This window comes from Ranitomeya variabilis, chromosome 2 (genome assembly GCF_051348905.1).
Source record: "Ranitomeya variabilis isolate aRanVar5 chromosome 2, aRanVar5.hap1, whole genome shotgun sequence".
Taxonomy (NCBI): Eukaryota; Metazoa; Chordata; class Amphibia; order Anura; family Dendrobatidae; genus Ranitomeya; species Ranitomeya variabilis.
In genome coordinates, this window is record NC_135233.1 from 650741920 (window position 1) to 650764450 (window position 22531).

General features: G+C 44.3%; 1 protein-coding gene across 3 annotated transcripts in view; it reads left to right on the plus strand.

Annotated features, from left to right (window-relative positions):
- Nucleotides 1-22531, plus strand: part of PACRG (parkin coregulated) — a 776241-nt gene that overhangs the window by 163854 nt on the left and 589856 nt on the right. For 2 of the 3 annotated variants that reach the window (XM_077292802.1, XM_077292804.1), the window contains exon 2: nucleotides 11264-11398. The exons of the other annotated variant lie outside the window; for it this stretch is intronic. In XM_077292802.1, the coding sequence (XP_077148917.1) occupies nucleotides 11264-11398 (135 nt within the window). The remainder of the gene's footprint in view (nucleotides 1-11263; nucleotides 11399-22531) is intronic. 3 annotated transcript variants of the gene reach the window in all.

The window sequence follows — 22531 nt, forward strand, 5'->3', positions numbered from 1 at the left end:
TGGAGAAGGGACATATTCGCCCATCCTCTTCCCCTCTTGGTGCAGGATTTTTTTTTGTGGCCAAGAAGGATGGTTCTTTGAGACCTTGTATAGATTATCGTCTTCTGAATAAAATCACAGTCAAATTTCAGTATCCTTTGCCACTATTGTCTGATTTGTTTGCTCGGATTAAGGGTGCCAGTTGGTTCACCAAGATAGATCTCCGTGGTGCGTATAACCTTGTGCGCATTAAGCAGGGAGATGAATGGAAAACAGCATTTAATACGCCCGAAGGCCATTTTGAGTACTTGGTGATGCCTTTTGGACTTTCTAATGCTCCTTTTTTGTTTCAGTCCTTCATGCATGACATCTTCCGAGAATATCTGGATAAATTTATGATTGTTTATCTGGATGACATTTTGGTCTTTTCTGATGATTGGGAGTCCCATGTGAAGCAGGTCAGGATGGTGTTTCAGGTCTTGCGTGCTAATGCTTTATTTGTGAAGGGCTCAAAATGTCTCTTCGGAGTACAGAAGGTCTCCTTTTTGGGTTTTATTTTTTCCCCTTCTACTGTGGAGATGGACCCAGTCAAGGTCCAGGCTATTCATGACTGGACTCAGCCCACGTCTGTTAAGAGTCTTCAGAAGTTCTTGGGTTTTGCTAATTTTTACCGTCGTTTCATCGCTAATTTTTCTAGCGTGGTTAAACTTTTGACAGATTTGACCAGGAAGGGTTCTGATGTGACTAATTGGTCTCCTGCGGCCGTGGAGGCCTTTCGGGAGCTGAAGCACCGGTTTTCTTCAGCTCCAGTCTTATGTCAGCCAGATGTCTCTCTCCCCTTCCAGGTCGAGGTTGATGCTTCTGAGATTGGAGCAGGGGCTGTTTTGTCGCAGAGAAGCTCTGATGGCTCTGTGATGAAGCCATGTGCTTTCTTTTCAAGAAAGTTTTCGCCTGCCGAGCGGAATTATGATGTTGGTAATCGGGAGTTGTTGGCTATGAAGTGGGCATTTGAGGAGTGGCAACATTGGCTCGAAGGAGCTAAACATCGTGTGGTGGTCTTGACTGATCACAAAAATCTGATTTATCTTGAATCTGCCAAGCGCCTGAATCCTAGACAGGCTCGTTGGTCGTTGTTTTTCTCCCGTTTCAACTTCGTGGTCTCATACCTGCCTGGTTCGAAGAACGTGAAAGCTGATGCACTTTCTAGGAGTTTTGTGCCTGACTCTCCGGGAGTTTCTGAGCCGGCTGGTATTCTCAGAGAGGGAGTGATTTTGTCTGCCATTTCCCCAGATTTGCGACGAGTGCTGCAGAAATTTCAGGCGGATAGACCTGACCGTTGTCCACCAGAGAGACTGTTTGTCCCGGATAGATGGACCAGCAGAGTTATTTCCGAGGTCCATTCTTCGGTGTTGGCGGGTCATCCTGGGATTTTTGGTACCAGAGATTTGGTGGCTAGGTCCTTCTGGTGGCCTTCCTTGTCGCGGGATGTGCGTTCCTTTGTGCAGTCTTGTGGGATTTGTGCTCGGGCTAAGCCTTGCTGTTCTCGTGCCAGCGGTTTGCTTTTGCCTCTGCCTGTTCCGAAGAGGCCTTGGACGCACATTTCCATGGATTTTATTTCGGATCTTCCAGTATCTCAGAAACTGTCTGTCATCTGGGTGGTGTGTGATCGTTTTTCCAAGATGGTCCATTTGGTGCCCTTGCCTAAGTTGCCTTCTTCCTCCGATTTGGTTCCTCTATTTTTTCAGAATGTGGTTCGCTTGCACGGTATTCCTGAAAATATTGTGTCTGATAGAGGATCCCAGTTTGTGTCCAGGTTTTGGCGGACTTTTTGTGCTAAGATGGGCATTGATTTGTCTTTTTCGTCGGCCTTCCGTCCTCAGACTAATGGCCAAACCGAGCGAACTAATCAGACGTTGGAAACTTATTTGAGATGTTTTGTTTCTGCTGATCAGGATGATTGGGTGACTTTTTTGCCATTGGCCAAGTTTGCCCTTAATAATCGGGCTAGTTCTGCTACTTTGGTTTCGCCTTTTTTCTGCAATTCTGGTTTCCATCCTCGTTTTTCCTCGGGTCAGGTTGAGCCTTCTGACTGTCTTGGGGTGGATTCTGTGGTGGATAGGTTACAGCAGATTTGGAACCATGTGGTGGACAATTTGAGGTTGTCACAGGAGAAGGCTCAGCGTTTTGCCAACCGCCGCCGCGGTGTGGGTCCCCGACTTCGTGTTGGGGATTTGGTGTGGCTGTCTTCTCGGTATGTTCCTATGAAGGTCTCCTCTCCTAAATTCAAGCCTCGCTTCATCGGTCCTTATAAGATCTTGGAAATCCTTAACCCGGTGTCTTTTCGTTTGGATCTCCCAGCATCGTTTGCCATTCATAATGTGTTCCATAGGTCTTTGTTGCGGAGGTATGTTGTACCTGTGGTTCCTTCTGTTGAGCCTCCTGCTCCGGTGCTGGTCGAGGGCGAATTGGAGTACGTGGTGGAGAAGATTTTGGATTCTCGTATCTCTAGACGGAGGCTTCAGTATTTGGTTAAGTGGAAGGGTTATGGTCAGGAGGATAATTCCTGGGTTGTCGCCTCTGATGTTCATGCGGCCGATTTGGTTCGTGCCTTCCACGCGGTTCATCCTGATCACCCTGGGGGTCTTGATGAGGGTTCGGTGACCCCTCCTCAAGGGGGGGGTACTGTTGTGAACTCTATTTTTGGGCTCCCTCTAGTGGTCACAAGCGGTACTGTGTAGTGTTGTCTTTCTGCAGGTTGGCAGCATCAGCTGGTTCGTTATCCTTGGCTGGTTTCCTATTTAGCTCACCTGGATACTCAGTTCCTTGCCTGCTATCAATGTATTCAGTGCTCTTCAGATTCCTTGTGACTACCTTGCTCCCAGTCTCTCCAAGACAAGCTAAGTTTTTGTTTGTTCATTTTTTGATTATCAGCATTCATCATGCTTCTTGTCCAGCTTGCTAAAATGTGATTTCCTCGCTTGCTGGTTGCTCTAGGGGACTGAGTTTCTCCCCCCACACCGTTAGTTGGTGCGGGGGTTCTGGAAATCTCAGTGTGGATATTTTGTAAGGGTTTTTTACTGACCGCACAGACCCCTTTTCTATTTTCTGCTATCTAGTATTAGTGGGCCTCATTTGCTGAATCTGCTTTCACCCCTGTGTATGTGCCTTCCTCTTACCTCACCGTTATTATTTGTTGGGGGCTTCTATATCTTTGGGGATTATTTCTCTGGAGGCAAGTGAGGTCTTTCTCTCTCTCTAGGGGTAGTTAGTTCCTCAGGCTGGCTCGAGACGCCTAGGATTTTAGACACGTTCACCGGCTACTTCTAGTGTGTTTGGATAGGTTCAGATTTGCGGTCAGTCCAGTTTGCCACCTCCCTAGAGCTTGGCCTATGTTTGTTACTTAGCTGGAGTAATTTGTGATCCTCAACCACTAAGGATCATAACAGGACAGACAGTGATGTAAGAATGGGTAGTCGTCATGAAGTCCTGACCCCTGTGTGTATAGTTTATAAGGTGCACGGTTAGACCAGCTTTGGCATGTACCACGGCCTATGCAGGAGAATTATTATTATTAGTAGACTCCTGTATAATACTTCTATGATTCTACTTCCTATATAGAACACCGCTTTCCCCTGAGAAATGTCTGCTAAATACTCATTCAGCTGGCACTGAAAACTGGTTTGCTTTGTAATCTAGTGAAAAGAATAAGCATTTTATGTTATGGGGGAACAAGGCATCAGTGATGTTTAACTAAAACGTGCCTGGTCCATTATGTTGTCCCATACACATTAGGTTGATCAATCCCACTAAAATTACAGACTTTACTTTAAGTAACCTTCAAAATTTGGTGGCACCAGCCAATCATGTGTACAGAGGCCATCTAAATCCTACCTCACAGATGATCTTGAGAGAAAGAATGATTGAGCATGTAGAATTTCAATTCCTAATCCTTTTGTCCCTACTGAAGATAAAATGCGTTCTCCCCCATTACCAGGGCAGTCTGGCAATGGCTTATTCCCCTTTTCCCATTCCAGACTTAGTCAAGTGCAACCAAACTAAGCAGGCATGTGTATGGTTGGTCAGGAATCATATCTGTCGGAAGAACATGGTGTGTGGGCATCCTTACTCCCTTCTTACTTCAACACAGGATGTGCAGTTGCAACCACAGCTTGGTTTCCACATGCGAGACACGGACGTGTTTCTCGCAAGTGGAAATGAGCCCTTAATGCTATTCTTGGTATCAAAAACAGAAAATCCTGACTAACACCTGCTTGGGCCATTAGAGGTTAATGAGATCCATCAAGATGTGTTAGGATTCCTTCCAGCACATACCAAGGCTTTCATGGCTCCATAATTTCAGCATGACTAGAGCCAACAACCCCAATGGTACACATCATAACTAAAATACATCAGGACCACATTTTTACTCTTCTAGCTGTCCTCCAATCTCTCCCGCTATGCAATATTTTTGATTTTCACACTTACACACGTTGTTCTTACATCAGTAATGTTCTTGGTGACCTCTAGATGAAAGATACAAATGTAGAAGGGTGACCAAATATAATTCAGGTCCTTAATATAACGAAATGCTACAGTTTGAGAGCAAAATCAAACACAAACTTCACGAAAATGTTTAACTAAGATTTTCTTTGTAAATACATTCTCGAGCAGTTCTGTCTTACTATTACTAAGTGGTGGAAGTAGGATTGTGTGAGCAACAGAATATGGCGTTCTTCGCCAGATAAGAATAGTTTGGGGTTGAATTCATACACACAGTGGTAATTATAGCCTTGTACTGTGTTTTTTTTTTTTTTTTAAAGCTTCTAAAGTACAGAACGGCTGCAGAAATGGACATATATGTAGGCTTTAGAAGTACAGCAACGTTTTCTCATTGTATGACTGTTTAACAAAGCATTACCGCTATGATATGTAGTTCTGCGGCTTAAAAAAATATTTGAAACCTTTAAATTGATTGCTGATTCCTTTCACTTCCTCTTGTGTCTTAATCTATCAAAAGAGAGAGAATTAAAATGAGATTTGACATGTCTTTCTTACACACTGCCAAAGTGGTTTTATAAGCGGTAATTGTACTCGCTCCGGTTAAGTATACACGCGCGGTATGAGGCGGCTCTTTGCATCTTTGAATTGGTGTTGTCATTATTGAGCTGGAAGCAGCAACGTGTGATCTGCTCATAGAAAAGCCGCTCTATGCCGATGGGCTGAAATTGAAATCGAACAAATACAATATGAAATCAATAGTTTCATTAAAAAAACATTTTTTTTTGTCTAATCTTGCTTTCACATGTGGTTGGATCATAATAGACATTAATGCTGCTGAACTAAACATATTCTTTTACCAGTGTCCTCTTTGTTAAAAGACAGCACATAGATAATTTAAGAACCGAACAATGTATTAAATTCCACTGTGCATGTACATTTTCTTCTATCATTCATTAAATATAACCCTCTCTAGACCTTTCCGGAGATTGACAGGGAGAAACCATGGAGCTTTTTACCTTTTTTTTTTTTCTTCTTTTTTTTTTTTCAATGTGAGATAACCTTAGATTAGGATCTGCAATAATGCATCTGATCAATCACTTGTCAGTCCATTCATAGGAATAATTACACATTAAAGGGAATCTAACAGCTGGATTTCACCCCCCAAACTATTGTTATGCTCATGTAGCTCTTCCATATACAAGTCCAACCTAAAGGTACCTTCACACTAAACGATATCGCTAGCGATCCGTGACGTTGCAGCGTCCTGGCTAGCGATATCGTTGAGTTTGACATGCAGCAGCGATCAGGATCCTGCTGTGATATCGCTGGTCGTTGGTTAAAGTTCAGAACTTTATTTGGTCGTCAGATCGCCGTGTATCGTTGTGTTTGACAGCAAAAGCAACGATACCAGCAATGTTTTACAATGGTAACCAGGGTAAATATCGGGTTACTAAGCGCAGGGCCGCGCTTAGTAACCCGATGTTTACCCTGGTTACCAGTGTAAAATGTAAAAAAACAAACACTACATACTCACCTTTGCGTCCCCCGGCGTCCGCTTCCTGCACTGACTGAGCGCCGGCCGTAAAGTGAAAGCACAGCACAGTGGTGACGTCACCGCTCTGCTGTTAGGGCCGGCACTCACACAGTGCAGGGAAGCGGACGCCGGGGGACGCGAATGTAAGTATGTAGTGTTTGTTTTTTTACATTTTACACTGGTAACCAGGGTAAACATCGGGTTACTAAGCGCGGCCCTGCGCTTAGCAACCCGATGTTTACCCTTGTTACCCGGGGACCTCGGCATCGTTGGTCGCTGGAGAGCGGTCTGTGTGACAGCTCTCCAGCGACCAAACAGTGACGCTGCAGCGATCGGCATCGTTGTCTGTATCGCTGCAGCGTCGCTTAGTGTGAAGGTACCTTTACATGGCCAGACCATTCATCTGTTACTGAGAAATCAGCATTGGAATTGACATGTAAATGAGGCTGTAGATCTGAAGCCTCTGTCACTCCAGCTCTATTCCCTGCCAAATGCTGCCTCCTCCTGCTTGAGTGACAGCCTCTATGCTGTGTGGTTTCAGGAAAAAGTGTTTTCAGCCAAGCAGAAGGCAGTGGCTCATAGCGGGCAATAGAGTTGGAGTGACGAAGGTTTCTGATCTACAGCATATCAATTAAAACGCGGATTTCTCCGTAACTGAGAAATGGACTGGCTCTTTAAAAGTTTTGCTGGACTTGTCTTTGAAAGAACTACGTGCACACATAAATAGTTTGGGTGAAATCCTGTTGACAAATTCCCTTTAAACCCTTTCCGACGTTGGGTGTAAGGAATCCCTCCCTTTGATGTGGGCTCCGCTGTGTTTAAAAAAATGAGGAAACACATTGGTGAATGATCCCCCAGTAATGGCCAACCACATCATAAACACAGTTTCAGGAGATGAGTAGCCAAAAAAGAAAACAACACGACTTGACATATTTAACTTTTTGTAAGGGTATGTTCAAACATTGCACTGCATTTTTTACGTGTTTTTGAGTCCGGTTTTTGCTGCATATTTACTTGCATTTTTCAGCCATTTATCTCAGTCTTAGATCATGGGGTTTAACTATTAGAATGCATTAGTAAATGTGGGCCATTATCAATATATTAGTCTATGGTATCATTTACTACAGAGACATGACATATCCTTTGCTCACATGTAAACTCAGATATATGTAAGAATAAGACTATAACAAAAGACTTTTTGAGGCTTTTATGCACGCTGAATATTTGTATTTTTAGGGAGGCCTGCAGTAAAAAGTTCCATTAGCGTTATTGCTTTCTGCTTCGCCAAAGTTCCATTCCATTATGATTGTCATAAGTATTAGACATGCCATTTTCCCTGTCATTGGCTAAATCTCAGAAAGTGGCTGCGTTAATGAATCTGAAGAGGTCAAACAATAAGATTGCTTTTGACTTGTACTTTTCCTAATGAAATTAAAGGTCTATTAAATTGAGAGTGGTGGCTAGATTGATGGACAGTTTCACTTCTCAAGTACTACTAGGAGAAATATCAAATCATTGAAAGTATGTTGACGGTATCAGTTTATATACATGTGTGCGATTTTATACTCTTGATCATTTACGTATGCATTATGCCAGAACCTTTGAGAATACCGGTTGTTAAAGGGGTTTCCCCACCAACAAAGTTCATTTTAAAGTTGATTTTAATCAATACAATAATATAATAAGTTGCACAAATGCGTTTAAAAAAAAAGTTCCTGAGCTGAGATAATGTTATAAATGTGCCCCTGCTGTGTACTGTGTAATGGCCATGTCTGACCGTACAGGGACATGGTCTGATCATACCACAGCTCCTGGGCAGGGGAGGAAGCAAAAGAAAGTATACAGACAGGACAGCACGGGATCACAGCTGATTGTTTCTGCGAGGTGAAACATTTCCCTGCCTGTTTGTAAACATGTTTTACCTCAAAGAAAGAATCAGCTGTGATCCCATGCTGTCCTGTCTGTATCCTCTCTTTTGCTTCCTCCCCTGCCCAAGAGCTGTGGTATGATCAGACCATGTTCCTGTATGATCAGACACGGCCATTACACAGTACACAGCAGGAACACATTTATAAGATTATCTCAGCACAGGAACATTTTATTTAAACACATCCAATTGTGGAAGTTATTATTATTCCATGATCTGTTGATTAAAATATACTTTGTTCATAACCCCGGAGATATTTTCATTTTTACGTTTTCATTTTTCGCTCCCCTTCTTCCCAGAGCCATAACTTTTTTATTTTTCCATCAATATGGCCATGTGAGGGCTTATTTTTTGCAGGACGAGTTGTAATTTGGAACAACATCATTGATTTTACCGTACCATGTACTAGAAAACAGGAAAAAAAATTCCAAGTGCAGTGAAATTGCAAAAAAAGTGCAATTCCACAATTGTCTTTTGTTTTGCTTTTTTGCTAGGTTCACTAAATGCTAAAACTAATCTGCCATTATGATTCTCCAGGTCATTACGAGTTCATAGACACCAAACATGTCTAGGTTCTTTTTTATCTAGGTGGTGAAAAAATTCCAAAGTTTGTTAAAAAATTGTGCCATTTTCCGATACCCGTTGCGTCTCCATTTTTCATGATCTGGGATCGGGTGAGGGCTTATTTTTTGCTCACCAATCTGACATTTTTAATGATACCCTTTTCGTGCAGATATAATCTTTTGATCGCCCGTTATTGCATTTTAATACAATGTTGCTTTGACAAAAAAAATGTAATTCTGGTGTTTTTACTTTTTCTCTCGTTATGCCATTTAGCCAACGAGTTAATTCTTTTTTTTTATTGATAGATCGGGCAATTCTGGATGCAACGATACCAAATATGTGTTTGTTTGATTTTTTTTTATTGTTTTATTTTGAATAGGGCAAAAAGGGGGGTGATTTGAACTTTTGTATTTTTTTTATTTTTTTAATACTTTAAAAACATTTTTTTTTCACTTTTGGCATGCTTCAATAGTCTCCATGGGAAACTAGAAGCTGCCATAACCCGATCGCCTCTGCTACATACAGGCGATGATCAGATCGCCTGTATGTAGCAGAATTGCTGACTTGCTATGAGCGCTGACCACCGATCATAGCAATCTGGCAGTGACAACCATAGCGGTCTGCTGGAGACCTGTGGTTGTCATTCCAACCCATCGGCGACCTGTGGTCATGTGACACGGGCACCGATGTGCGGGATTTCCGGCGTGCTTGCCGGAAATGTGTGTTAAATGCCACAGTCAGAGTTTGACAGCGGCATTTAACAGGATAACAGCAGCGGGTGGTTCGTGATTCCACCCGCGGAATGCGGGCACATGTCAGCTGTACAAAACAGCTGACATGTGCCAGAAAGATGTGGGCTCAGTGCCGGAGCCCACATCAAAGGGAGAGTGTCCAACATTGGCGTACTATTATGCCTATTGTCGGAAAGGAGTTAAGTCTGATTAACCAACCCCTTAACGATCTATCATGTATACCATGTTCATCACAGGTGGCATAAATGGTGAATGGTTTTGTCCTCATCAGTGCAAATGCTTCCTCTGTTACACAGCCTTCATCTGCTGGTAACAGTAGCATCCAGAGCTTCCTCCAAGCACTGATGCTTAAACATTTAAATGTTCACTATCATTTCTTGACATCGGCATTTAAAAATAGTGGTCGGTTGTGCACCCGCTCCCATCAGGCCCCTGCAATGCAATTGCAACTAAATAAATGTGTCACCATGGCAGCCACGGGCCTACTTAAGGCTCCTGTCACTGCCATCTTGGTTCTCCTATGAAGTGGAGTTGTGGCTGGGCGTCATAGGAGACCACCAATTACACCATATGCTGTAATGCTGTAGTAATGCAGTATACAGTAGGTCCAGAATAATTTGGACAGTGACAGAATCTTTGTGATTTCAGCTCTGTAGGCCACTATTGTTGATTTAAAAGGAAACAACCGAGATGCAATTGAAGGGTAGACTTTCAGGTTTACTTAAAGGGGTTGAACAAAAATATCCCGTGGAACGTTTAGGAATTGCACTATAAAGCCTCCTCATTTCAGGGGCTCAAAAGTAACTGAACACATTAACCTTATCATAAATAAGATGTTCATTTTTAATACTTTGTAGAGAATCCTTTGCATCCATGCTGGATGTCATCAAACGCTGGATTTCCTCATTTGTGATGCTTAGCCAGGTCTTCTGCAGCTGACTTCAGTTGTTGCTAGTTTGTGAGCTTTCTGCGTTACGTTTTGTCTTAAGCATGTGAAATGCTGCTCAACGGGGTTGAGATCTGGTGGTCGACTCAGCCATTGCAGAATATTCCCCTTCCTAACCATAAAAATTCCTGGATTGCTTTCACAGTATATTTTGGGTTATTGTCCAGCTGTGGGCAGCATGGTGGCTCAGTGGATAGCACTGCTGCCTTACAGAGCTGGGGTCCTGGGTTCAAATCCCACCAAGAACAACATCTGCAAGGAGTTTGTACATTTTCTACTAAAATACTGTGAAGTGCTGTCCATTCTGTCAGTCCATGTAAATTGGACTGCACTCAGATGACAATCGAGTGCAGTCTGATGTTTTCCACAGACTCATTGATTTGCATGGCCGAGTGTGATACAAATATCGGATGCAAATCATGCATGCTGCAATTATTTCTTCTGATAGACTCTGTCCTCCCAAATAATTGGACATGTGCAAGGCCCCGTAGAATAACATTGGCCCGAGTGCAATCCAGTGTTTTGTCCTAAAATAATGTCATCCGCTAAAGCGCTAATGCTTAACTACTGGTTTGTGTGAATGTATCCAGAATGATTTGTGACCCCACTAACTTACATTTATGGTATACGTGACTAACACATGGGAAGCTTGTGTACGGGAAGAACCTCTATGACTGCCCATTGCCCTACATTCTGTGCCAATTTCACATGCTGTGACAAACCTGTAATATTGTCCATTACTCATTGAGTTTTCTGCTTTTCATTTCCCGCCGAAGTCATGATTGAAATCATTACATATATGACTAAATCAGCATTCACTAATTATATAGCGTGGGATACACGATGGGCCATTCATCATGATCAATATATGGAGGACATCGTATATCAGATTATGGACATACATTAAGGAATTGCTTTCCGCAAATCTCCATAGAAGAAGCATTACCATGCAGAGTTCACTTTCATCTTCCCCCAATGCTCTGCGCTGTAGAATTGAATATATGGACAAGTATGATGAATGGACAGGCGGGGATCTCACTGATCTATGCATTACTTTGTAGGTGAGAGGCCCCCCTGCAGCGGGAGCATTCAAGGAGCGACCTGCAAAGCCCACGGCTTTCCGCAAGTTTTATGAACGAGGAGACTTCCCAATTGCCCTTGAACATGATACGAAAGGAAACAAAATCGCCTGGAAGGTAAGTGCGGGCACAGCTGTGACTGCCAGCTGTGCCTATTGAGGGGACATGTTCTGTGCCAAACAACGTTGGCTTCTAAGTAAATAAACCTGAGACGTTTCTTTGCAAATATAAGTTTTTTTTGGTGGAAGCTGTTCAAAGGCAGCCCCCCGAGCCGGCCGTCCACATTGCCTAACAATTAAAGTATCGTCTGGAAGAGAGGAAGATGACAAAGCCTCTTTGCCTGCGAGAATTATCTCCTACATCAATTCATCTCTATTTTTATGAGGACCTGGCAACCCTGGCTGCTTCAGACAGTCCATCAAGTGATTGCATATTGCTAGCAGTAGCCATTTATCTCCCCCAAATTTCACCTTCCTGCAGGACACTTCCAAATGGAAGCTTTAATTACCTAAATGGATAGGTCAGAATTGGCTGCTCCCTAGGAAATGCGGAGCAGAATATAAACCACGGAAGATTCTTATTCCGAGACTGTGCTTTTAGTCTGCAGCATATGTCAAGCAACGTAATCGCTGTCATACATGCCTCTGTTAGAGGCTGACCTCCACTGCTGAAATCATTACAGCGCCGACATTTCTCTGACAAAAGGTTAATTGGCTTCAAAATAAATGTATTGCCTAATGACTCCATTCCAATACGGCTGGGCTCCTGTCTCCGAACGGCCCACTGATGTTATTTGTAAAAACTTGCCAATCTCTTTAACTCACCAGGGCAAGCTTTTAAATTTAATTTGAAAGAACGAATACTGATCTTTTCCCAGCCCCAGCCATTTAATTATGTGTATTCCCGGAATCTTTTCTTCCTCCTTTATTTCTCCTAGTCAGAATCATAAATTCATGAGAGCAAAATAAGTGAGAAATTATTGCTTGATTATTTCAGCAAGACAGACTGATCGCAGCGTCTTATTAAAGTCAAATGCTAGTTCCGGCCCAGGCTAGGGACTCTTTCTACATTTCGGCCACTTGCTGAGTGCGAGGACAAGAAAGGTTGTAGACAATCACTGATTGTGAGGACAAGCAAGGTTGTGGCCACTCAGGGGGTGTGAGGGCAAACAAGGTTGTAGACAATCACTGATTGTGAGGACAAGCAAGGTTATAATAATAATAATCTTTATTTTTATATAGCGTTAACATATTCCGCAGGGCTTTACAGTTTGCACACATTATCATCACTGTCCCCAATGGGGCTCACAATCTAAATTCCCTATCAGTATGTCTTTGGAATGTGGGATGAAACCGGAGTAACCGGAGGAAACCCACGCAAACACGGGGAGAACATACAAACTCCTTGCAAATGTTGTCCTTGATGGGATTTGAACCCAGGACTCCAGCGATGCAAGGCACTAAGGGTACCGTCACACAGTGCCATTTTCATCGCTACGACGGCACGATTCGTGACGTTCTAGCGATATCTTTACGATATCGTTGTGTCTGACACGCTACTGCAATCCGGATCCCCGCTGAGAATCGTACGTCGTAGCAGATCGTTTGAAACTTTCTTTCGTCATCTAGTGTCCCGCTGTGGCGGCATGATTGCATCGTGTGACACAGGTTGTATACGATGTGCGCACAGTAACCAACGGCTTCTACATCGCAAATATGTCATGAAATTATCGCTCCAGCGCTGTGTATTGCAACGTGTGACCGCAGTCTACGACGCTGGAGCGATAATCATACGACGCTGCAACGTCACGAATCGTGCCGTCGTAGCGATGAAAATGGCACTGTGTGACGGTACCCTAAGCCACCATGCTGCCCTTCAGGTTGTAGACACTCACTGATTGTGAGGACAAGCAAGGTTGTGGCCACTCACTGAGTGTGAGGACAAGCAAGGTTGTGTCCACTCAGTAGGTGTGAGGGCAAGCAAGGTTGTAGACAATCACCGATTGTGAGGACAAGCAAGGTTGTAGACACTCACTGATTGTGAGGACAAGCAAGGTTGTGGCCACTCACTGAGTGTGAGGACGAGCAAAGTTGTGGCCAGTCAGGGGGTGTGAGGGCAAGCAAGGTTGTAGACAATCACTGATTGTGAGGACAAGCAAGGTTGTAGACACTCACTGAGTGCAAGGACAAGCAAGATTATGGCCACTCTGGGGGTGTGAGGGCAAGCAAGGTTGTGGCCACTCAGGGGTTCTGAGGGCAAGCAAGGTTGTAGCCACTCACTGAGTGCGAGGACAAGCAAGATGGTGGCTATTCACTGAGTGTGAGAACAAACAAGGTTGTAGCCACTCACTGATTGTGAGGACAAGCAAGGTTGTGGCCACTCAGGTGGTGTGAGGGCAAGTAAGGTTGTGGCCACTCACTGAGTGTGAGGACAAGCAAGGTGGTTGCCACTCCCTGAGTGTGAGGACAAGCAAGGTTGTGGCCACTCAGGCGGTGTGAGGGCAAGAAAGGTTGTGGCCACTCAGGGGGTGTAAGGGCAAGCAAGGTTGTGGCCACTCACTAAGTGTGAGGACAAGCAAGGTTATAGCCACTCACTGAGTGTGAGGACAAGCAAGGTTGTGGCCACTCACTGAGTGTGAGGACTAGCAAGGTTGTGGCCACTTGCTGAGTGTGAGAACAAGCAAGGTTGTGGCCACTCACTGAGTGCAAGAGCAATCAAGGTTGTAGCCACTCACCGAGTGCAAGTACAAGCAAGGTTGTAGCCACTCACTGAGTTCAAGGACAAGCAAGGTTGTAGCCACTCACTGAGTGTAAGGACAAGCGAGGTTGTAGCCACTCACTGAGTGTGAGGACAAGCAAGGTAGTGGCCACTCACTGAGTGTGAGGACAAGCAAGGTTGTGGCGTCTTACTGAGTGTGAGGACAAGCAAGGTTGTGGCCACTCACTGAGTGCAAGGAAAAACAAGGTTGTGGTCACTCACTGAGTGTGAGGACAAGCAAGGTTGTAGGCATTCACTGAGTGTGAGGACAAGCAAGGTTGTGGCCACTTGCTGAGTGTGAGGACAAGCAAGGTTGTGGCCACTCACTGAGTGTGAGGACAAGCAAGGTTGTGGCCACTTGCTGAGTGCGAGGACAAGCAAGGTTGTGGCCACTCACTGAGTGCAAGAGCAATCAAGGTTGTAGCCACTCACCGAGTGCAAGTAAAAGCAAGGTTGTAGCCACTCACTGAGTTCAAGGACAAGCAAGGTTGTAGCCACTCACTGAGTGTAAGGACAAGCGAGGTTGTAGCCACTCACTGAGTGTGAGGACAAGCAAGGTTGTGGCCACTCACTGAGTGTGAGGACAAGCAAAGTTGTGGTCACTCACTGAGTGTGAGGACAAGCAAGGTTGTGGTCACTCACTGAGTGTGAGGACAAGCAAGGTTGTAGGCATTCACTGAGTGTGAGGACAAGCAAGGTTGTTACTTGTGTCTGCTTCTTTCCTTCATCAGACTAAACAGCATAATGCAATTGACAGACAACTGATATTACATGTATTTCCAAGTTTTGCTTTGCTCTCCTGCTGGCAAGAAAAATAACATCTTTAAGAAATGTGGCTGGTTTCATAAATTGTATTTAATAAGATATCCAGCCATGCATTGTAAAATACAGTAAGAAGAGCTGCAGATTTTACTTACACAGTGCAAATACTATTTTTTTTTGTCTGAGTAAACCCGACTGGAAGGAAATTATTCTAAAGTTTAGATTGTTCCAAAATTTCAATCCTAATATTATGTCCTTCATTTGACAGCTTGTGATCTGAACCTAAGCAGATTATGTATCTGTACAACGATAATGGCTGATATGGTTGTTTGTGAATAGGAAAGCTAAGCAGATCATAGAGCTCCTATGTCCCCAAGCTGAAACCAGCACAGTGTGGTATTCGCAGAGATTTATCTGCTGATTATACTATTCCTAATACATGAAAAACAATTGCCGATCTAGATATATTTACTGGGTATGCCTGCTCGGAATAGAAATGGTTCAAATATAAGAACATCATTCTTTCCATTACGCGCCATGACTCATATCCCTGCCTATAGCCTTTACTGTATAGCATTTCACTTACTTGTCATTTTAATCTTAATGATAGGGAACTTGGTTATAGGAAGGAAAAAAATGGTTTAGTGAGCGCATTCTACTGCAGATTTATTCCATTCTATTAGGATTGTTAAAGGGAATCTGCCACCAGGTTTTTTGCCTCCTAATCTGAGATCAGCATAATGGAGAAACAGAGACCCTGATTCCAACGATATGTCACTTCCTGGACTGCTTTATGTAGTTTTGATGAAATCACAGTTTTATCTGCAGGAGATTATTGCTTGAGAAGTAGTAAGCCACCATTTACATCTATAATTCTGACCCCACCACTGATTGGCAGCTTTCTGCCTATGCACAGTGCACACAGAAAGATGCCAATCAGTGGCATAGACAGGTTTAGAAAAAAGCGCAGTAAGTGACACATTGCTGGAATCAGAATCTTGTTCTCTATGTCATGCTCCTCTCAGATGGAGTAGCAAAAACATGCAGCAAGCAGCCCAGTAAGTGATACATCATGCTACTCTCAGTTGTAAGCAAAAGCCTGTAAACAGATTCTTTTTCAGGTTTCTGCTTTTGCTAGTCTTCTCTCCTTGGTCCCCTCAACTCTTTATAGAAACTATTTGAAGATTCAAACTAAGGCCCCCCTTCACACGTCCATTTTTATGTGTCCGTATGCGGTAAATTTTTTAAGATCCGCAAATACTGAAACACACAGACCCATTCTATTCAATGGTGGTGCGCACATGTCAGGTTTTTCACACGGACTGTGCCGTGTGCGTGCCGCACACATGCACACTGATGACACATGGATGAGAGCATGTGTCATGCATGACACGTATCGGCGCTGGGGTAGAAGCGGTTCAGCTCGCGTTGTTCGGAGGCGCCGACTACTGAAGGCAGCTCTCATGATTGCGTCTTGGTAGTGCTAAGATCAGCACAGCCAGGAGTAATCAGCACCCGCTGTATCACTCCTGTGTAAAATAAAGAAATTTAAAAAAACGATGTAGGCTCCCACTCAATTTTCATAACCAGGTGGTAACAAGTGGAGAAATAGGGTTGGGGTCGATGTCACCTTTGTATTGTCAGGTGACATCAAGCCCAAGGGTTAGTAATGGAAAAATGTCTATAAGACACCCCCATTACTAACCCCATAGTAAGTATTGAAATAAACACACAGCAAAAATAAAATCCTTTATTTGAATTAAAACAAAACACCCTGTTTTACACAGTTAGTAAAAAATAAAGAACACAGTTATACTCACATTTACACCTAATCCATGGAAGCCCATGACTCCTGTAAAAAAACAAAAATAATAACAACCATATCCCTCACCTGTCTGATGTGAAGAAAATCCATACTGTCCCTCGCCATAATCCATCTCTCCGACATCTGATTTTCAACATGAACGGTGCCATGATGCTACCGTTCCCGCTAAAAAGTGGGACACCATGAGCTGCTGTGAGTGCAGTTCACTGTGAGTGGCCCAATGAGCTGCAGTGATTTAAATAAGATCACCGTGAACACCGTGAGGTCACTGCAGTTCATCAGGCAGCTCACAGTGAAGTAAGCCTGGAAACGCACCTTCAGTGACCAGTGGTATGATGTCACCGCTCGTCACTGAAGCTGCGTTCTCTGCTCCTCATTGTCTCACGGTTTTCAGCCTGGATGGTGGCATCATGCCACCATTCAGGTTGTAAACCAGATATCGCAGAGATGAATTCCAGCGTTGGACAGAACTGCTAATCTTCACTTCGGACAGGTGAGGGATATGGTTGTTTATTATTTTAGGTATGTTTTACAGGGGACAAGGGTTTCAATGGGTTAGTCGTAAGGTGACTATTATGGGTGTTTATTATTTTCTGTGTTTCACAGGGGACAAGGGCTTCAATGGATTATGCGTAAGGTGAGTATAACTTTGTTTTTTTTATTTTTCAATAACTGGGTAAAACAGGGTGTTGATTTTTATTTCAAATAAAGGATTTTATTCTTGCTGTGTGTTTACATCCAAACTTACTATAGGGTTAGTAATGGGGGCATCTTATATATGCCTTTCCATTACTAGCCCCTGTGCTTCATGTTAGCTGAAAATGCAAGGCTGACATTAACCCTCCAAATAATACCCCACTTGCCACCGCACCAGGGCAAGTGGGAAGAGCGAGGCTAAGCGCCAGATTTGGTGCTTCTTATGGATATGCGATTTTGGGGGCGGCTGAGGGCTGAAGTTGGTAGCCTGGGAGAGGCAATATCTCTGACCTCTTCCCAGGCAATTAATATCAACCCACAGCTGTCTGTTTAGCCTTTGCTGATTTGAATTTATAGGGGACCCTGTGTCATTTTTTTTGTAGCGTCCCCCGTAAATTGACCTGTAAAGGCAAGGCAAACAGCTGTGAGCTGTTATTAATAGCCTAGGAACCTTATGGGGTATTGTCCCAGATAATTAACATCAACCCCAGCTGTGGGCTTTCCCTCTGCTCGTTATGAAAATTGCTCAGGAGTCCATGATGTTTAGATGTGCACATGGATCAGGCACATGGCCAACAAATAGATAAATGGATGTCACACGGATGTCATATACGTACACATGGATGGCACATGGACACGGACCTCGGATTGCGCCAGTACTGGTTTTTCCAGTACAGGAATCACCAGGACATGTGAAGGAGGCCTAAAACTTCAATGATGGTGGCAATTAGTCTAGCTTTGACCAAGATGGAATTGAGATTTTTTCAGAGTGGATAACAAGTTCAAGAGGCAGGGAGAAGAAGAAGTGGCTCATAGGTGGAGAAATAAGCAATTTTCTCTCATAAGATACTGTATATTAGAAAGTTTCTCATATTCTCATATTCACTTGTTATTAAGTTCAGCAAAGTTTGTTAAAAAGAAAGTGACCATTTAAACTACAGTTATAGAATTAGGGTATCCTTTTATAGATAGAAGCTGAAGCAAGTTAATCAATCAACATGAGCCCAGCTTCCCACACCTTCTGTAATAAATACCTAATATTGCCTAGAGATCTTTATGTCACCCATACATTTTCTCTGCTATGGCCACTGGAGAAGAAATGTGCCATAATCAGTCAAATGGACGAGGCTTATTGTGCCACTAGTGATGAGTGAGTGTGCTCCGATTAGATGTTAGTCGCGCACACTCGTGCTCACATAACACCTTATCCAAGCACGTTTTCTCATCACTAGCTGCCAGATCTGATTCATACTGCCTTTAGTTTGGGCAGCATGAATCAAGTGACAGGTACCCTTTAAAAGGAATCTTCAGTTTTTATCATCTTGCAAATTTTAGGTTCAAAATATTTTTTTTATATATAGGTGCATCTCGCAAAATTAGAATATCATCAAAAAGTTAAAGGGAACCTGTCACTCCCAAAATCGATGGTGAGCTAAGCCCACCGGCATCAGGGGCTTATCTACAGCATTCTGTAATGCTGTAGATAAGCCCCCGATGTGTCCTCAAAGATGAGAAAAAGAGGTTAGATTATACTCACCTGGGGGGTGGGCGGTTTGATCCGATGGGCATCGCGGTCTGATCTGGTGCCTCCCATCTTCATAGGAAAACGTCCTCTTCTTGTCTTCATGCTTGTTATGACCCCAATGGCGAGGGTCTCAGAGGAACGTGGAAGTCTGCAGAATACAAAAATCCAGCTCATAGGGCAGTGGTAACTGGGTTGACCATATATCTACTCCTAACGCCAACACTAGAAGTAGCCGGGGATCATTCCTACGTTGATTCTAGATGACACGCGCCAGCCGGAGAATCTAGCTACCCCTAGTAGAGGAAAACAAAGACCTTTCTTGCCTCCAGAGAAGGGGACCCCAAAGCTGGATAGAAGCCCCCCACAAATAATGACGGTGAGGTAAGAGGAAATGACAAACACAGAAATGAACCAGGTTTAGCACAGAGAGGCCCGCTTACTGATAGCAGAATAAAGAAAGGTAACTTATATGGTCAACAAAAACCCTATCAAAATCCACACTGGAAATTCAAGAACCCCCGAACCGTCTAACGGTCCGGGGGGAGAACACCAGCCCCCCTAGAGCTTCCAGCAAAGGTCAGGATATAGTTTTGGAACAAGCTGGACAAAAATACAAAACCAAAACAAATAGCAAAAAGCAAAAGGCAGACTTAGCTGATATAACTGGAACCAGGATCAGTAGACAAGAGCACAGCAGACTAGCTCTGATAACTACGTTGCCAGGCATTGAACTGAAGGTCCAGGGAGCTTATATAGCAACACCCCTAACTAACGACCCAGGTGCGGATAAAAGGAATGACAGAAAAACCAGAGTCAAAAAACTAGTAACCACTAGAGGGAGCAAAAAGCAAATTCACAACAGTACCCCCCCCTTAGTGAGGGGTCACCGAACCCTCACCACGACCACCAGGGCGATCAGGATGAGCGGCATGAAAGGCACGAACTAAATCGGCCGCATGAACATCAGAGGCGACCACCCAGGAATTATCCTCCTGACCATAGCCCTTCCACTTGACCAGGTACTGAAGCCTCCGCCTGGAGAGGCGAGAATCCAAGATCTTCTCCACCACGTACTCCAACTCGCCCTCAACCAACACCGGAGCAGGAGGCTCAGCAGAAGGAACTACAGGCACAATGTACCGCCGCAACAAGGACCTATGAAATACATTGTGAATAGCAAATGACACAGGAAGATCCAGACGAAAAGATACAGGATTAAGGATTTCCAATATCTTGTAAGGCCCAATAAAACGAGGTTTAAATTTGGGAGAGGAGACCTTCATAGGAACAAAGCGGGAAGAAAGCCATACCAAATCCCCAACGCGTAGTCGGGGACCCACACCGCGGCGGCGGTTGGCAAAGCGCTGAGCCTTCTCCTGTGACAACTTCAAGTTGTCCACCACATGATTCCAGATCTGCTGCAACCTATCCACCACAGAATCCACCCCAGGACAGTCAGAAGGCTCCACATGACCCGAAGAAAAGCGAGGATGGAAACCAGAGTTGCAGAAAAAAGGTGAAACCAAGGTGGCGGAACTAGCCCGATTATTAAGGGCAAACTCAGCCAACGGCAAGAATGTCACCCAATCGTCCTGATCAGCAGAGACAAAACACCTCAAATAAGCCTCCAAAGTCTGATTGGTTCGCTCCGTCTGTCCATTAGTCTGAGGATGGAAAGCAGACGAAAACGACAAATCAATGCCCATCCTACTACAAAAGGATCGCCAGAACCTGGAAACGAACTGGGATCCTCTGTCAGACACAATATTCTCAGGGATGCCGTGCAAACGAACCACGTTCTGGAAAAACACAGGAACCAGATCGGAAGAGGAAGGCAGCTTAGGCAAAGGAACCAAATGGACCATCTTGGAGAAGCGATCACATATCACCAAGATAACGGACATGCCCTGAGATAGCGGAAGATCAGAAATGAAATCCATGGAGATATGTGTCCAAGGTCTCTTCGGGACAGGCAAGGGCAAGAGCAAACCGCTGGCACGAGAACAGCAAGGCTTAGCTCGAGCACAAGTCCCACAGGACTGCACAAATGACCGCACATCCCTTGACAAGGAAGGCCACCAAAAGGACCTGGCCACCAGATCTCTGGTGCCAAAAATTCCCGGGTGACCTGCCAACACCGAGGAATGAACCTCGGAAATGACTCTGCTGGTCCACTTATCCGGGACAAACAGTCTGTCAGGTGGACAAGACTCAGGCCTATCAGCCTGAAATCTCTGCAACACACGTCGCAGATCCGGAGAAATAACTGACAAGATAACTCCATCTTTAAGAATACCAACAGGATCAGCAACTCCAGGAGCATCAGGCACAAAGCTCCTAGAAAGAGCATCGGCCTTCACATTCTTTGAACCAGGTAAATACGAGACAACAAAATCAAAGCGGGAGAAAAACAATGACCAGCGGGCCTGTCTCGGATTAAGGCGTTTAGCAGACTCGAGATACATCAGATTTTTGTGATCAGTCAAGACCACCACACGATGCTTAGCACCCTCGAGCCAATGACGCCACTCCTCAAATGCCCATTTCATGGCCAACAACTCCCGATTGCCCACATCATAATTTCGCTCGGCAGGCGAAAACTTCCTAGAGAAAAAGGCACAAGGTTTCATAACAGAGCAACCAGGGCCTCTCTGCGACAAAACGGCCCCTGCCCCAATCTCCGAAGCATCCACCTCAACCTGAAAGGGAAGTGAGACGTCAGGCTGGCACAAAACAGGCGCCGAAGTAAACCGGCGTTTCAACTCCTGGAAAGCCTCCACGGCAGCAGGAGCCCAGTTAGCTACATCGGAGCCCTTCTTGGTCATATCCGTCAAAGGTTTCACAATGCTAGAAAAATTAGCGATAAAACGACGGTAGAAGTTAGCGAAGCCCACGAACTTCTGAAGACTCTTAACTGACGAGGGCTGAGTCCAATCAAGAATAGCTCGGACCTTGACTGGGTCCATCTCCACAGCAGAAGGGGAAAAAATGAACCCCAAAAAGGGAACCTTCTGTACACCAAAGAGACACTTTGAGCCCTTGACAAACAAAGAATTTTCACGCAAAATTTTAAAGACCAACCTGACCTGCTCCACATGCGAATCCCAATTATCAGAAAAAACCAAAATATCATCCAGATAAACAATCAAAAATTTATCCAGATACTTCCGGAAAATGTCATGCATAAAGGACTGAAAAACTGAAGGCGCATTGGAGAGACCAAAAGGCATCACCAAGTACTCAAAATGACCTTCGGGCGTATTGAATGCGGTTTTCCATTCATCACCTTGCTTAATGCGCACAAGGTTGTACGCACCACGAAGGTCTATCTTGGTGAACCACTTGGCACCCTTAATCCGGGCAAACAAGTCAGACAACAGCGGTAAAGGATACTGAAATTTGACAGTGATCTTATTTAAAAGCCGATAATCAATACAAGGTCTCAAAGATCCATCCTTTTTTGCCACAAAAAAGAATCCCGCACCAAGAGGGGAAGAAGACGGACGAATATGTCCTTTCTCCAGAGACTCCTTGATATATGAACGCATAGCGGTATGTTCAGGTACCGACAGATTAAACAGTCTTCCCTTAGGAAATTTACTGCCTGGGATCAAATCTATAGCACAGTCACAGTCCCTATGAGGAGGCAGTGCACTGGACTCAGACTCACTGAAGACGTCCTGAT